Source organism: Wickerhamiella sorbophila (genome assembly GCF_002251995.1).
Source record: "Wickerhamiella sorbophila strain DS02 chromosome Unknown contig1, whole genome shotgun sequence".
NCBI classification, from domain to species: Eukaryota; Fungi; Ascomycota; class Dipodascomycetes; order Dipodascales; family Trichomonascaceae; genus Wickerhamiella; species Wickerhamiella sorbophila.
The window spans coordinates 2,139,455-2,154,219 of record NW_020193984.1 but is presented as its reverse complement, the minus strand read 5'-3'; the positions used below and the strand labels follow the sequence as shown (position 1 = coordinate 2,154,219).

Sequence of the window (14,765 nt, the reverse complement as noted above, 5' to 3'; positions counted from 1 at the left end):
CTAGGCCGGGTATGAACAGGGCGAAAGAAATAGGGTGATCGAGTGACCATCTAGAGTGGACTTTGGCCGATGTTTTCTCGTGTTCAGAGGGCACATTTCGGGCCACTGACTCTTCGGCCTTGTGCATATCACCCATCAGGCACGTGAGCACAAAATTTAGGCAACTTGAATAAACTCTATAGCTCCAAGATACCTCTAGCCAAACCTATGAGCAAACCTATAACCAAACCTATAACCAAACCTATAACCAAACCTATAAACCAAACACTATATCAACCCTGAATCTTGCGATCGTGACTGACTCAGCATGCTTGAAGACGTGCCTGCCGTGGTGGTCGACCCCGGAACGACTTGGACCCGTTGCGGTTTGAGCAGTGACCTGACTCCCCGCTATACCGTCCCTTCTGCATACGCCAAAGATGGAAATGATTTGCCCAGAGTTTTCGGCGACGGTGTCTATTCCTACACGCCGTCTCGCGAGATCTTTACTCCCGTCATGGACGGTGTGGTCTACGACTGGGACTCGGCTGCGGCTCTTTGGTCGCATCTTGGCGAGCGGATGGGATGCAATCTGAACGAACAGCCGCTTTCGGTCGTTGAAAAGGCGTGGGCTCCCGCGGAGTCACGCGCTCCAGCCCTCGAAGCTGTGTTTGAGGGTCTGGGCGTGCCATTATTCACGTTGGCAAAGGCCCCTCTCTGCGCTGCGGTCGAAAGCTTCCGCACAACCGCTTTGATTGTCACAATAGGCAGTGGCAGAACTTCTGTTGTTCCTGTCCTCGACGGTGTGGTCGCTACAAAGGCTATACTTCATAGCCGATTTGCAGGTGACTTTTTGGACGCTCACATCCTGGCTAGCTTCCAGGCAAGCCAGATCGATGCTGCTCCCAGATACCAAATCAAACAACGAGCCATCGGTTTGGACGTAGGTGAGCCGTCGCCTTATGCAAAGGGCCCGCAGGGAACACCATCTTTCCACCAGTACCAACAGGCCCGGATTGTGCAACGATTCAAGCAAGTAACCGCGGAGGTGTCGCCTTTCCCCTTGAATAATCCAGGAAGTGGAGCTGTTGATGCCGCTGGCCGTCCCATTAATATACCAAACCAGTCTTCGTCAATCAGACCGTTCGAGTTCCCTTCAGGATACCACCGGCTGTTTGGACCTGAGCGGATGGCTATGGTTGAGCCGCTATTCAAACCCGGAGCAACTGCACAGTCTGGCTTACAGGTTCCCGAAAATAGTTTGGGTCTCACCGAGCTCATTTACCAGTCAATTGGCAAAGTGGAAGCCCCCACCGAAGTTATCATGAATTTGGTGTCGAATATTGTATTGACCGGTGGTACCACTCAACTCCAGGGCCTGCCCCGTCGTGTAGAGAACGATCTGATTGCCATGAAGCCTAACTCTCCGTTCAGGTTCCATCTGGCTCGTGGAAACGTAACGTGGGCCGGTGCCCGAGTAATGGCTTCGTTTGGCCATTTCGATAGTTCCTGGATCACAAAGGCAGAATATGAAGAGATTGGTGCCGAGCAGCTGGCTGAAAAACGGTTTAAATAAATATTAATTTGTAATTTACTCTATTGCGAGCTTGGACGATACGTTTCGCCTAGTTTTACCAACAACGCCAGCATTTCCTGCGTAGCTTTGTCCAGTTCCTGTTCGCGAGCAATTAGTTGGGGTTCTAGAGTCAACCTCAGTTCAATGAGGTGCTGTGTCTCCGCTTCGATCTTGGCCTTTTCAGTTTCGTGTTGCTGAATCAACGCTTCTAGCTCTTTGATCTTGGCATCGGTTTCTTGTTCGGCAATTTCAAACGCACGCTCGTGATCAGCTCTCTTTTGCAGAAGCTCTTGTTGTTCCTCGCCAACGCGCTGTTCTTCTTTTTCTGCCTCTGCAATCGCCGCTGCTAGCTCTTCGTTTGCCTGAGTTGCCTCAGCGATTTCCTTTTCTAGTTTGTTGATGCGCACAGTCTGCTGCTGGTCCTCGGCGCTCGCCTCTTCAAAGGCGCTTTTGGCGGCTGCAGCTTCCCGGGCAAGCTCGCTCAATTGCGGCAGCTTCTCGTCCAGCTCATCCAACAAGTGCGACGTGATTTGGAGCGCTTCTAGGTCGTGTTCAGCAGATCGACGCTCCGAGCGCGTTTTATCCAGCTCATGACGCATTCTCTGTAGCTGATCTTCCAAAGATCTGCCCAAATCTTTGGTAACGTAGAGAAGTTGGCTATACATGTCGTAGTCGATATTCACCACTTGTTCATCACCATCGAGTAGTCTTTCTGTAGCATCCACTTTTTCACGGTCAATAGCAAGCTTTTCCGTCTGCTCTGCTAAAAAATTGGTAGCTTTTTCAAGTTCTTTTTGCTTCGCGCTGTGCTGGGCGATTTTCGCGTCGTATTCGGGCTTCAAATGGTCCATGGTTCGTTGCAACGTAAACAGTCTATCCTGCTCAGCTTCTAAATCTTTTTTCTGCGAATTGTAATGATCCAGAAGTCTGTAGGCTTCTTTGAACTTGTCAGGCATGTTGGCCTTTAGAGCCTGCCTAAACTCGGCAAACCTAGCAAGATGCTCAAGCTGATCAAGAAGCCGCTCGCCCTGCGGAGAGATCAAATCTTCCATACGAAAGTCCGGATACCCAGAATCCAACATGTAAGACCGAATTGCGGCAAATAGCGCCGGGAATTGAGGCATCACAAAGTCATGAACACTCGACGCGTTCGGATGCCGCGACCCCTCCGTATCGGAGGGCGGCCGTACCGGCAGGTTGTACAGGTGGCATAAATGTAAAAATGCCCGCCTTGCTATATCGCTGTCTGGTCTGGCTAGCTTATGCTGTTCGATTCCAGCATTGGCCAGCGCTTGAGCCACAGAGCGGTGCATGTAGTCAGCTAAAAAAAAAACAGTCATGAGGTCGTTACATTTTACAAGATAAGTAGAACAAGCCAAAGTCCGGATATGGGCTGCGGTTTACTCTTCCTGGCCAAGCATAGCCTTGAGGCCGTACTCGGTGCGGAACTTTTGTGAGAGCACACTGAGCTGGCCAATAAGCGCGTTACAGGCGTTTTTAAGGGCTTCACGGGGTGTGTAGCCGTCCTCGGTTTGAATACGCATCACAAAGTTGGCAAACAACGGATGCTCCACCTTGTAGGCGGCATACAAAACACGCGGGTCCTGGTTGAGCTGAACAGTGAGCAGGTTGCCCAGGGTGTGGTCCTCGCGCTCGAACTTGATCACAGCCGCATTCGGCATACGCTGGTCAGGCTGAACCGTCACTTTCGACACACCATCTGGCAGTAGAAACAGCTCAAATCTGTCCGGGGCGTTCATGTCAGCTTGGTCAGCCAGAGAGGTCGATGCAAAAGGTAATCTAGTATTGGGCTAGGGGTTCGAAATTTGGCCTGAAACTGTCGGGTTCAGATAGCGCGTCAATAGTGTGGTCAACTAGCGTCTGGAACAGACCTTAGCGGTTTGATCGTACCTCTGCCTTTTTTTTTCCTCTCTTGGAAATCTCCTAACCCTCGGCTTACATGGGGACTCTCCAGCCGTTTATTTACCCGGTTGTGTATCCGCACCCGCATCACCCAAATGTTTCTTATAAACTCCAGATATCAGCCGGTGCCCTTCAAATGATTTTCCTAAAGATATCTAGTACTGCTCAGATAGGCCCATCATAAAACTTTTGACCCCGCATTCCCTCCAAATGCACGCATTTCCACCCTTATTGACATGCCCAAACCATTCACCTCACACCCAGACCCCTATTGTAAGCATCCATCTTGTCATGTCCCAGACTCCGTGGAACGAACAGCCCGCGCCGAGTGCGAACGCAGCTTTAAACTCGGGTCAAAGCGGGCCAACATCTCTACCATCTCCCAGGAGTACTGGACAGCCAACAGCATCGCGAGAGACCTCTGTAACCAGTGCTGTGGCCTCCGCGCCAGACGCACACCCTCAACCCGCCACGGCGCCAACACCGCAAACGGAGGTGCCTACGCCCCAGCCTTTGCCACAACAGACGAATCTTGCTGCTGAGCGGCCCAGTCCTTCTGTGCTGCCTGCGTCTATTGCGCAGCCCTCAAATCCGAGCCCGCAACCTCAACCCACCCACCCTGCGGCTTCAGAACCTGTATCAGCGATCGCGCAGCCGGCCGCACCTAGCGTAGATTCCGTGGCTTCACCAGTGCCTGTACCACAGCAGACGGTTCCCCAACCTCCTGTTGGAACCTCAGAAGTCAAAACCGAAGAGCCTCAAGCTGTGTTTTCGGCACCCATATCGGCGCCGGCGTCGACTCCAGCTCAGCCAATCACCCATCAGGAAGCACCAGCAGTGTCTGTTCCTTCTCCAAATAATGCATCGAGTGCGGTTACACCAGCTGCGTCCGTCGTTCCGCTCGCCAATCCTACCGGCTCTGTTCCTTCTCCAATTTCTGCCCAACCTCAGGCCGCACCCCAGCCCCAACCCGTACCCTCTGCGGGTAGTGCACCTGTCACTGTGGGTAACACGACCGGTCCGGCAGAGCCCGCTAAGACTGATTCTTCAGGCACTCCTATTATAGAGCCAGCTCAGCCTGTCACTCAACCTGCTCAACCTGCTCCTGTTGACCAGCCCCAGCCTGCTGGGTACCCCAAAGAGGAGTCTGCAAGCACGCCCAAACAGGGGGTTACGCCTTTGCCCCAACCTGTTCACGTTCCTTCCATGGAACCACAGCAACAGCAACAACAGCCTCCCGTTTTACCTTCTTTGGCTCAACCACCGCAGCTTGCCCAGCCGCAGCACTTGCAACACCTCCAACCCCAAGGTATGCCTGGGCAGCAACCAATGATGGGTCAGTATCTGCAAATGTACCCGTACGGCCAGATTCAACCGCACCTTGGATATTTGCATCAGCAGCCCGGTCAGCCTCAACAGCAGCAGTATCAGCAGATGATGCAAGGTCAGCCTCAGCAGCTACCTCAACAGCAGGGACAGCCGGCGCAGCCGCCACAACCCCAGGCTCAGCCCCAGGCTCAGCAGCAGACTCAACAACCACCACAGCCTCCACAGCCTCCACAGGTACCGTTACCACAAGGCCAGCAGCCCCAAGGAGATGATAGATACCGCCAGGATGCAAACATGAACAACCAGCTCAATGACGCTTTAACTTATCTCGACCAAGTCAAGGTGCGTTATCGCAACCGTCCTGGTGTGTATAATCATTTCCTGGACATTATGAAGGACTTTAAGAGTCAGAATATTGATACACCTGGCGTCATCGACCGGGTCTCGTCATTATTCAGAGGCCATAACGACTTGATTCAAGGATTCAACACGTTTTTGCCCAACGGTTATCGCATTGATTGCGTGAGTGACGGTGTTGATACTAATCATATTCAAGTGACCACGCCAATGGGTGTTCAAATTAGGCCCGACAGTGTTGATTATGAGCGCTGGTCTGAGGGACAGCAGCAGCAACAACAGCAACAGCAGCAGCAGCTTCAACAGCAGCAACTTCAACAGCCCGGCCAGCAGGCCCGTCACGAATACGAGGTGGCTCAGTCGGTGGCTGGTGGACCCCAGCAATTGGTGCCTGCTATGGGAATGGTCGGTGGCCAACCCCAAGTTGGCTTGCCTATGATGGGTCAAGGCCAAATGGACATGGTTCATGGTAGTGCACAAGGTGCTCATGTTGGCAATGGTGGACCCGTAGAATTTGACTACACGATTGCCTATGTCAACCGTATTCGCAATCGGTTTGCTAACCAGCCAGATGTGTACAAATCGTTCTTGGAGATCCTACAAACTTATCAGCGCATGCAGCTAGATATGGGTGAAGTTTATGCTCAGGTTTCGCAACTGTTCCGCGATGCGCCAGATCTGTTGGAGGACTTCAAACGCTTCTTGCCAGGAGGACGAGCAGATAACAAAATGCGGTTGCCGCCGGTCGGCAGCTTTGGTCCTCCTGCCCAACAGCCTAAGAAACAGCGTGAACCTCAGCAGAGCAGTGTTCGCGATACTCCTTTACCAGGTATGCTTGCTCAGCAACCCCCTGGGGCGAACGTTCCTAGTGTTACCGAACAGAATCTTGTGCCAGCTGCGCAGGTCCTGGTCCCGCCTTCTCGCAAATCTTCCATGGCCGACGAGATCGCCTTCTTTGACAAAGTCAAGCGCGCCCTTCCTAAGCAGAGCTACCACGAGCTGTTGAAAGTCATCAACCTGTTCACCCAACGAATCATTGACGTTAATACCTTGGTGAGCCGCGTTGATGGTTTTATTGGTCAATTCCCAGAGCTTATGGAGTGGTTTAAGAGATTCGTTGGCTACGAAGGGAAACCTTTGTCCATTGAAAATATTGCTGCCAAGAAACATCAGGTGGACCTTGCTCAGTGTCGTGCGTGTGGACCTTCTTATCGTCTTTTGCCCAAGACAGAGAAATACATGCCTTGCTCTGGCCGTGATGAAATGTGCTGGGAAGTGCTCAACGACGAGTGGGTTGGACACCCGACTTGGGCCTCGGAAGATAGTGGCTTTGTTGCTCACCGTAAAAACCAGTACGAGGAAATTTTGTACCGTATTGAAGAAGAACGTCACGAGTATGATCACTTTATTGGTGCCAATCAGCGCACTATCCAAGTTTTGTCTACCATTGCCAACCGAATCGCTAATATGACTCCTCAGGAGCAAGCTGAATTTAAGCTTCCCGAGGGTTTGGGCCACACGACCAAGATCTATCAGAAGGTCATCAACAAGATCTACGATAAGAAGAATGGTGCCGAGGTCATTAATGCACTGCATGAGAACCCTGGCGTGGCTGTTCCTATCGTATTGCATCGTCTCAAACAAAAAGATGAGGAGTGGAAGCGTGCGCATCGGGAGTGGAATAAGGTTTGGCGTGAGACTGAACAAAAGGTATTCTACAAGAGTCTGGACCATATCGGGCTAACTTTCAAACAAGCCGATCGCAAGCAATTGACCTCTCGTGCTTTGCTATCTCAGATTATGGCTATTAAAGCTGAGCAGGGTGCCAAGAGAAAGAGCACGGTTATGCCTACCCCCAAATCACAAATTGTTGTTAAGATTGATGACAATCAAGTTTTGACTGATTTGTGGAAGCTACTTTTGCGCTTTTTGGAGCACAGTGGCTCGTACTCTGCTCATGATCGGGAGCTTATGGTTCAGTTCCTTCGCTCGTTCTTACCTATCTTTTTCGGTTTGGACAATGAGACTGTTGCTCGAGTTTATCCCAGTGATAAGCGGCCCCGTGAAGAAGAATCTTCGACGGCTGCAGGCGATCTCGCTCTCGGTGATATTTTGAAGCGCAGCAAGGGTAGTGACGATGAAGAGAATGTCAAAATGGAGGACGCTGCGGGCACTCCAGCGGGTGAGGCGCAATCAGTTGACACCGAAGGTGCCCGGGAAGGTACTGCGGCGGCGCCGGCTGCCAATGAACCACAGCCCTCTGCGAATGAGGATGAAGCGGCTTGGCTTCGCTTTGAGCGGCTCACACCACCTCTCGAAGAGCCCTCTGCCGTTCGCACCTCGTTCAACTTGTTTGCAAACACACCTATTTATCTCTTTTTGCGTCTGTTTGAAATTATTTATGCCCGCTTGGCCGAGGTTAAGAGTTACGAGCCAATCGTTAGCAAGGAGCTTGAGGTGCAAACGAGCACGACCTTTGCCAAGGACCTATGTTTGTTTGATACTAAGATGGACGATCTCGGACTACGGTTCTCTCCTGAGCATTGTTATGAGCAGGCTCTTGCTTTGTGTGAGAAGCTGTTGGATGGCGACGTTGAGCCCCAGTGGTTCGAGGAGTCGCTGCGCCGAGCTTATCGCAATCGTGCCTACAAGCTATACACAATTGACAAGACCTTGCACCTTCTTGTCAAGCAGCTGCATACCCTTGTTAACGACCAGGCTACCGCTGATGTCTTGCTTTTGTTCGATGCTGATCGACGCGCTACCGAGTCCGATGTCAAGAAGCAGATTGTTTACCGTATGAAAGTCAAGCAATTGATCGGTGCGGAGGAGCCCATTTTCCGGATCGACTGGGCACCGGGCACCGCTGAACTGGGATTCCAGTACCTTGGTACTTATGACTTGACCCTCAAGGGAGTAGCTCAGGCCCAAAGCAAGTGGGAGTACTATGTTACGTCGTACATGATGAACGTGCCTACAGAGGGGGTGCCGTTTGACAAGATCAAGGCACCGTTCCTGTACCGGTCGCTGCGGGAGTCATTGGGTGATGACTTCAAGTGCGAGGTACTGTCTCAGGGCTTGCAAGCCAGGGTGTGCATCAACACCTACCGACTGTTCTTTGAGCAGGGCACTGCTGACTATATAATGCGCAAGGCAGATTCGTGGGACGAGCATCGTGCCGAAGCCAAGACCCGCCGAGAAAAGCGTTTCCAGGCGTTCTTGGACGGTGTCGAAGCCGCCGTTGCCGAGCCCGCGCCTATTGCCGAGCCCGAAGCTGCTGACCCGACGACGACGACGGCTGCTGACTCTGCGCCTCCCGCTCCCACCAGCCCTGACGCGGCCGCGGTGGAGCCTCCGGCCCAGCAGCCAGAGACGACTGGCGAACAGCCTGAAGCGGTTGCTACTGCTGCTGTTGCGGCTGAGGACTCAAATAAAATGGAAATCGATTAGACTAGTATAATTAGGAACTCACTTTTTTCTTACGACCACCGCGTTTTTTGGCCGGCGATGCCTTGGGCTTATCTTCGATCTGTTCAGTAGCAGCATCTTCTGCCGCTCCGGGAGGCACCTCGACTTCCACGTCGTCAATTTCGGCATCGACGCCAAAGTCGGTGATATTATCGCCCTCAGATGTGCGCCAACGCTTGACAGTGTACCAATCATGGACGTTTTCTGGAGTAGCCGGGGGCCAGCGCACCGAAGTATAAAAGAGTTTGGGGAAGTCGTGGCCATCGGTACCGGGGCCAGCCCAGGGCCACCACGATAGGAAGAAATTACCCATAGCGACCGACCAATTGAGGCCGAGAGTGACGTCGAAAGGGAACTCTGGCAGGTTACTGGGGTCGATCCGCCTTGCGATGGTGTTGGCCCTCTCGATTTCCCAAGACTCGATTTGGGTCTGTCCGCTAACAATGTTGAGGATAGACCGAAGGAAGAGCAGGGTGATTGTGATTTCCACCAGCAGTGAACCAATAAGCCCGAGCAGCCCCAAGACAAGTTTGTACCGGGGCATCAAATAGCCGGGCATTCCCCAGTCATCGAGGACACGCACCCAATACACAAAATAGCCGGCCAATGCAACACCGTTGACGATAATGACCCATCCCAGGAACCTCATGAAATGCGGGAAGTTGTTGTTGCCCACGCAGTTGTTGGTCCACGGACAGTGATGATCCATCCGCAGAACGCAACGATTGCACTCTTTGCAGTGATGGGCTCGCTCAGGCTTGATAACATCGCAGACTTTGCACTTTACTTCCCATTCGTCAGTGAACTCAGGATTAACGTAGCCGGGATCTGTGGTGCAGGCCAGCCAGTAAATCAGCAGCAGCCACGCAAGGGCGCCGAGCCAGGCAGGCAAGATCTTGGTTTGAGTGTATTGCGGGAATAGTACTACCAAAACTAACCCGATGTACAAAATTGTACCCGTCGGGATAATGACTCCCAGCTTGTACGGAAAGGATTTTATCATGGTGGAAGGAAAAGCGTCAACCTTGGAAACGAGGGGTTAGTCAACTATATATGCAGCAGCCAACACCTGATATGCAGGCAAGCGCAGAATTTGAAAAAGTTTTGCAGACCTGAGTATTTCGTACAAGAAGAGCAGTGTGTTCAGCAAAAAACCTGAAAATCTAACACCCGTCTTTTCGCCTCTGCCGTTGGGAGCGTACGGGTCTCCTATGTCCCTTGATCACTTGGCGTAACAAACAACTTTAATAATAATATGGGAATACAGACTCGACCGTCCTCAGGAGGTCCAAAACTTGCGGCGGGTATATATATAAAAACACGATAGAGGGGCGACAGAATCAATCACAGATTCTCGCAAATAATGCGTAGTTTGTAGACAAGATCCAGAGCTGGCTTGGCCGTCATGGCGTCCTCAGTGCTCATGTCAGTACTGTTCTGTGCCGGGTCGATAACAAACAAACGGGCTCCTCTGCCGTAGATCACGATTTTGGTGTGATCGCTGAAGTTGAACTGCATTGTACCGTCAGACAATACAAACATCATGTAAAAGTCCCCGCGACTGAAGTTGTACAAGAAAGGTCCATCGCTGGCATCCTGGCCCTCCCGGCGATCGGGCATACCACCCCGACCGAGACGCTCGTCCATATACTTGTGGACGAAATTGATGACATTGACCTTTTTGGCCCGGTTGCTGTTGAGACTAGAGCTCGATGTTCTGCAGGCGACAAATGCTGTTTTGTTTTCAGCGGCTGGCTCGTAGGCCATGTATGTGCCCAAAAACGGATCCATACGCATCGAGGTCCCATCGCGGAAGTGCATCCCAATAGCACCATCGCTCAGACCGTAAGCCATACCCCAGTGTTCGTCAAAGTCAGCCCACTTGGTGATATGGGGTGGTTTCGTGAAAACCGTAGCGTCCCGCATCAGCTGCGACAGAGTTCCCTGGCTTTGGGCAGTAAGGACTCGGGCCAAGTATGTTTTTGCCGAGTCCCGCATGGTATGAACGACACCACGGACTTCACGAACAAGCCCAGGAACGAATTGCTGAGAGTTAACCCCACCGTTGCCCCTGGATCGGAGAGACGGCCCAGCGGGATCCGACTTAGTGGTAGCTGCCTTCATCACCAACTGCGCTGCAGCATTAGCCATGTTGGTGGGGCGACGAGAAAGCCCAGTTCCTCGTTCGGTTGACATACGATGTGCTTTAGGCCAGTTTTGCTGGCCACTGCCAACATTGTTTCCATCAGGCGCTAGCTGATGACGACGGCGAATCGCCGGACTGTTGATGTTCTCATCGGGCCTATCTTGCACCACAACCATCTTGTATTTTTCTTTGGTCGTGGGCGGAGATAAGGATGGAGGCAGAACCCGACTGGCCGATGGGCGAGTAGCCGTAGCTACGTCTTCCTTGGTAACAGTCTCAACAGGGCTTGTAGAGCAAGAAGAAGCAAGACCACATGCTGCTTTAGCACGATTAAAGTTGACACGCGATTGTTCGGGCGTGACTTTGATGTGAGGAACGCCCTTGAGGGCCGACACAGATATCACATCGGTGAACTCACCTGCAAACCAGCGGTGGTTCAAGACCTGATCAATGGTCGGACGTTGGGCCGGATCAGCTTCCAGCATCCATTGAATTAGCTCAATACAGGATTGAGAAACCCGAGCATTGTCAGGGAAAACCAAGTCGTGCTGCTTGATTCGCTCGTAGATGACTTTAACGTCCTTTTCCTGGAAAGGCGGCTTGCCAAATACCATAGCGTACAAAATTACACCAATGCCCCAAATGTCAGCAGGGAAGGAGTGCTCATGAGGACGAACAAGAACTTCCGGGGAAATATAGTTAGGGGTTCCGCACACGGTGTAACGGCGCTGGCTCTTCGATTCGAGGCGAGCGGCTAGGCCAAAGTCACCAATCTTGATGTTCATGTCTGAATCAATAAAAATATTACCGAGTTTAAGGTCACGGTGAATAACAAGCTTGTTGTGCATGTGGTTTACTGCCGCCAACACTTGAAGCAGATAGTAGCGAGCCTCGACTTCTAGTAACCGCTTCCGCCGACGGACCAGCTCCATGAGAGTCGAATTGGAGCAAATCTCCAGCAGAATGTACACATTGACATCATCTTCGAAGCAATCAATATAGCGAACGACATTTTGGTGCTGCAAGCTGCGATGGATTCTGATTTCGGCGAATAACTTGAGCCTCGTCTTTTCATTAGTTAGTGAAGCTTTGGCAATTGTCTTGGCTGCGTACAGAGTACCGTCTCCTGTGTTGACTTGGAAGCATCGAGCGAAACCTCCTTCGCCTAGACACAGACCTCGCTGGTAGCTCTGGCCGTCTTTATTCTTGATCAAACTCGGCGGTGTTTTGCACAATGCCGAGGGTTTCTCCCTGCGCTTTGCCTTAGCATCCACCTGTTTGTTGTCATCCCGAACTGCCAGAGGCCGAGCAGGTGTTTGGATATGTTGCATGTGTAACGGATAAGCAAGACAACTGCCTATGTTGTGATAATAAGCTCCTGAACAGTTTGTGATTGTCTTTCCTCTTTGGGACAATAACAACCCTGGGCCATGCAGGTTCCTGCATGGCGGTTTCACTGTGGTTTAGATAGTACAGAGAGCTTCCGAAGCCATATTATTTATTTAGACAGCAGAATAACCAGCTCTTATTACGAGATGACGCCGTTGTAACCAATTGTTTCGCATGTTACTGCACAGCTTATGGGCCGGCCTAACACCTCCTCCCAAACGCCCCATGGAAAAGCTTCCCCGGCCCGGACTTAGTAAAAAAAAAAAAAAGGAAAAAGTTGGTTTCAAGTTCTGCTGAGTAAACTGAACTTTCATTTATTATGTCGACTACGGCTGTAGAGGCTCGTAAATCATCGAGCGGGAATGTTTCTAAAAAGCCCAAGTCAGTAGCGAATAAGGCCAAGACTGCTGCTAGCACAAAGAGGGGCACAAAACCCGCGTCACAAGCCAATACAAAAAAGAACAATGCCGTGAAGGAAGAGCCAGATAAAACGCGTCCGGCCAAGAAACGTAAAGTGTTGAAAGCTGATCCAGCCGTCGACAATGCAACAGAAGTAAAACAAGAGGAATTGGTCGTCGATGGCGGCCTCAAAGCCGATGACGAGGATATTCACCGTTGGTGGGAAGAGGATCCGAATGACCACTCCGTCAAATGGGAGACTTTGGAACACAATGGCGTCATTTTCCCCCCTCCATACGAAAAGCTACCCGACGATGTCAAGCTCAAGTATGACGGTAAAAAGGTGGACTTGCCAGTCGAGGCCGAAGAGGTTGCGGGTTTTTATGGTGCCATGATAAATACGGATCACGCAAAGAATCCGGTGTTCCAGGCGAATTTTTTTGGCGATTTCAAGGAGGTGCTGAGCACTTCTGGACGAGCACTAATTTCGGGGACGTCAAAGTTCATTGAAATCGAGAGTTTCGACAAGTGTGACTTTTCCGATATCTTTGCCTATTATGAAGATCAGCGCAACGCGAAAAAGGCGCTGCCTCCTGCTGTCAAGAAACGACTAAAGCAAGAAAAAGACGAGGCCGAGGAAAAGTACAAAACATGCTATCTGGACGGCCGGAAGCAACCGGTGGGAAATTTCCGGGTCGAGCCCCCAGGCCTTTTCCGTGGACGCGGACAGCACCCCAAGACAGGGAAACTCAAAGCTCGTGTTCAACCCGAACAAGTTACTCTGAATATCGGAAAAGATGTAAAGATCCCTGAGCCTCCTGCTGGTCACAATTGGAGCGAGGTCCGCCATGACAATACCGTTTCTTGGCTTGCTATGTGGAAAGAGAACATCAATGGCAACACTAAATACGTCTTCTTATCTCAAAGCTCCTCTTTGAAAGGAATGTCTGATTTTAAAAAGTTTGAAAAAGCTCGTGAACTCAAAAATCATGTCGAACGGATTCGAAATGATTACCGCAAAGAATTGACCGATGAGAAAATGCAAGTGCGGCAACGTGCCACAGCCATGTATCTAATTGACAGACTTGCATTGCGTGCGGGTGGAGAAAAGGGAGACGACGAGGCTGACACCGTAGGCTGTTGTTCATTGCGTTATGAACATGTTGACCTTCAACCACCCAACTTGGTTACATTTGATTTCCTTGGTAAGGATTCGATTCGCTATTTCCAGCAGGTCGAAGTCGATGAACAAGTTTTCACCAATCTTCAGATCTTCAAGAAGGAACCTAAAGGCCCAGGTGACGATATTTTCGACCGGTTGGATCCAAGCATTTTGAACAAACACTTGCAGAGCTACATGCCTGGGTTGACGGCAAAGGTTTTCCGTACATATAACGCCTCGCACACAATGCAAAAGCAGCTTGATCAAATCCCCAACGTCGGCACCGTTGCCGAAAAGGTCGTTGCTTTTAACGCTGCTAACCGGGAGGTTGCTATTTTGTGTAACCATCAACGCACAGTCGCCAAGAGCCACGAGCAAAGTGTAGCCAAAATCGAGGAGCGCGTTGAAGAGCTGGTATGGAAAAAATATCGTCTGAAAAAGATGATTTTGCAGCTTGATCCTGAGAAACCCAAAGTTCTTGGAAAGAGCTACTTTGCAGACACTAAGGCTTTCAACAAGACCAAGCTGAAGGCCATTCATAAACGAGTCGTGGAACGCGAACAAGAAAAAGTTGAAAAGAAGTTTGCCAGAGATAACGAAAAAATTAAAGCTGATAGGGAAGCTGGCGAAGATGTGAAGCTATTGACTAAAGACGACCTTAAAGAGCGACTCAAGGTAGTTACGAACCTCAAAGAAGAGCTGCAAAAGGAGCTGGATACGGGTGAGTTTGAAATCAAATCTTCTCAAACTTGCGAAAAGCTGGAAGCCCAGGTGGCTAAATTAGACGACCGAATTCTGTCTACACGTCTTAGTTTGAAGGACAAACAGGACAATTCGACGGTTGCCCTGAGCACATCCAAGATCAATTATATTGACCCTCGTCTTTCGGTCATGTTCTCGAAAAAGTTCGAGGTCCCTCTTGAAAAGCTATTTACAAAGACACTGCGAGAAAAGTTTGCATGGGCAATTCACTCGGCCGATAAAGATTGGCAATTTTAAGTATTTAATTTATAATGTTTCTTCAAGAATGCATGCTC

At 50.8% G+C, this 14,765-nt stretch overlaps 7 protein-coding genes across 7 annotated transcripts; 3 read left to right on the top strand and 4 right to left on the bottom strand.

The window, feature by feature from the left end:
• Positions 1-307: 307 nt before the first annotated feature.
• Positions 308-1,555, top strand: B9G98_01328 (SWI/SNF and RSC complexes subunit arp42; the record flags this gene model as incomplete). The annotated part of the gene is made up of 1 exon (XM_024807886.1): positions 308-1,555. The coding sequence occupies one exon, from the start codon at positions 308-310 to the stop codon at positions 1,553-1,555; it is 1,248 nt and encodes a 415-aa protein (XP_024663654.1).
• A 20-nt stretch (positions 1,556-1,575) lies between these two features.
• B9G98_01327 (hypothetical protein) lies at positions 1,576-2,868 on the bottom strand (the record flags this gene model as incomplete). The annotated part of the gene is made up of 1 exon (XM_024807885.1): positions 1,576-2,868. One exon carries the CDS (start codon positions 2,866-2,868, stop codon positions 1,576-1,578), a length of 1,293 nt encoding a protein of 430 aa, XP_024663653.1.
• Positions 2,869-2,955: 87 nt separating this feature from the next.
• Positions 2,956-3,315, bottom strand: B9G98_01326 (DNA-directed RNA polymerase II subunit RPB11; the record flags this gene model as incomplete). Its single annotated transcript, XM_024807884.1, has 1 exon — positions 2,956-3,315. The coding sequence occupies one exon, from the start codon at positions 3,313-3,315 to the stop codon at positions 2,956-2,958; it is 360 nt and encodes a 119-aa protein (XP_024663652.1).
• Positions 3,316-3,688: 373 nt separating this feature from the next.
• B9G98_01325 (Transcriptional regulatory protein SIN3) lies at positions 3,689-8,614 on the top strand (the record flags this gene model as incomplete). The annotated part of the gene is made up of 1 exon (XM_024807883.1): positions 3,689-8,614. The coding sequence occupies one exon, from the start codon at positions 3,689-3,691 to the stop codon at positions 8,612-8,614; it is 4,926 nt and encodes a 1,641-aa protein (XP_024663651.1).
• A 10-nt stretch (positions 8,615-8,624) lies between these two features.
• On the bottom strand, positions 8,625-9,635 carry B9G98_01324 (Palmitoyltransferase PFA4; the record flags this gene model as incomplete). Its single annotated transcript, XM_024807882.1, has 1 exon — positions 8,625-9,635. One exon carries the CDS (start codon positions 9,633-9,635, stop codon positions 8,625-8,627), a length of 1,011 nt encoding a protein of 336 aa, XP_024663650.1.
• A 341-nt stretch (positions 9,636-9,976) lies between these two features.
• B9G98_01323 (Cell cycle serine/threonine-protein kinase CDC5/MSD2) lies at positions 9,977-12,109 on the bottom strand (the record flags this gene model as incomplete). The annotated part of the gene is made up of 1 exon (XM_024807881.1): positions 9,977-12,109. One exon carries the CDS (start codon positions 12,107-12,109, stop codon positions 9,977-9,979), a length of 2,133 nt encoding a protein of 710 aa, XP_024663649.1.
• Positions 12,110-12,486: 377 nt separating this feature from the next.
• B9G98_01322 (DNA topoisomerase 1) lies at positions 12,487-14,727 on the top strand (the record flags this gene model as incomplete). Its single annotated transcript, XM_024807880.1, has 1 exon — positions 12,487-14,727. One exon carries the CDS (start codon positions 12,487-12,489, stop codon positions 14,725-14,727), a length of 2,241 nt encoding a protein of 746 aa, XP_024663648.1.
• Positions 14,728-14,765: the final 38 nt, after the last annotated feature.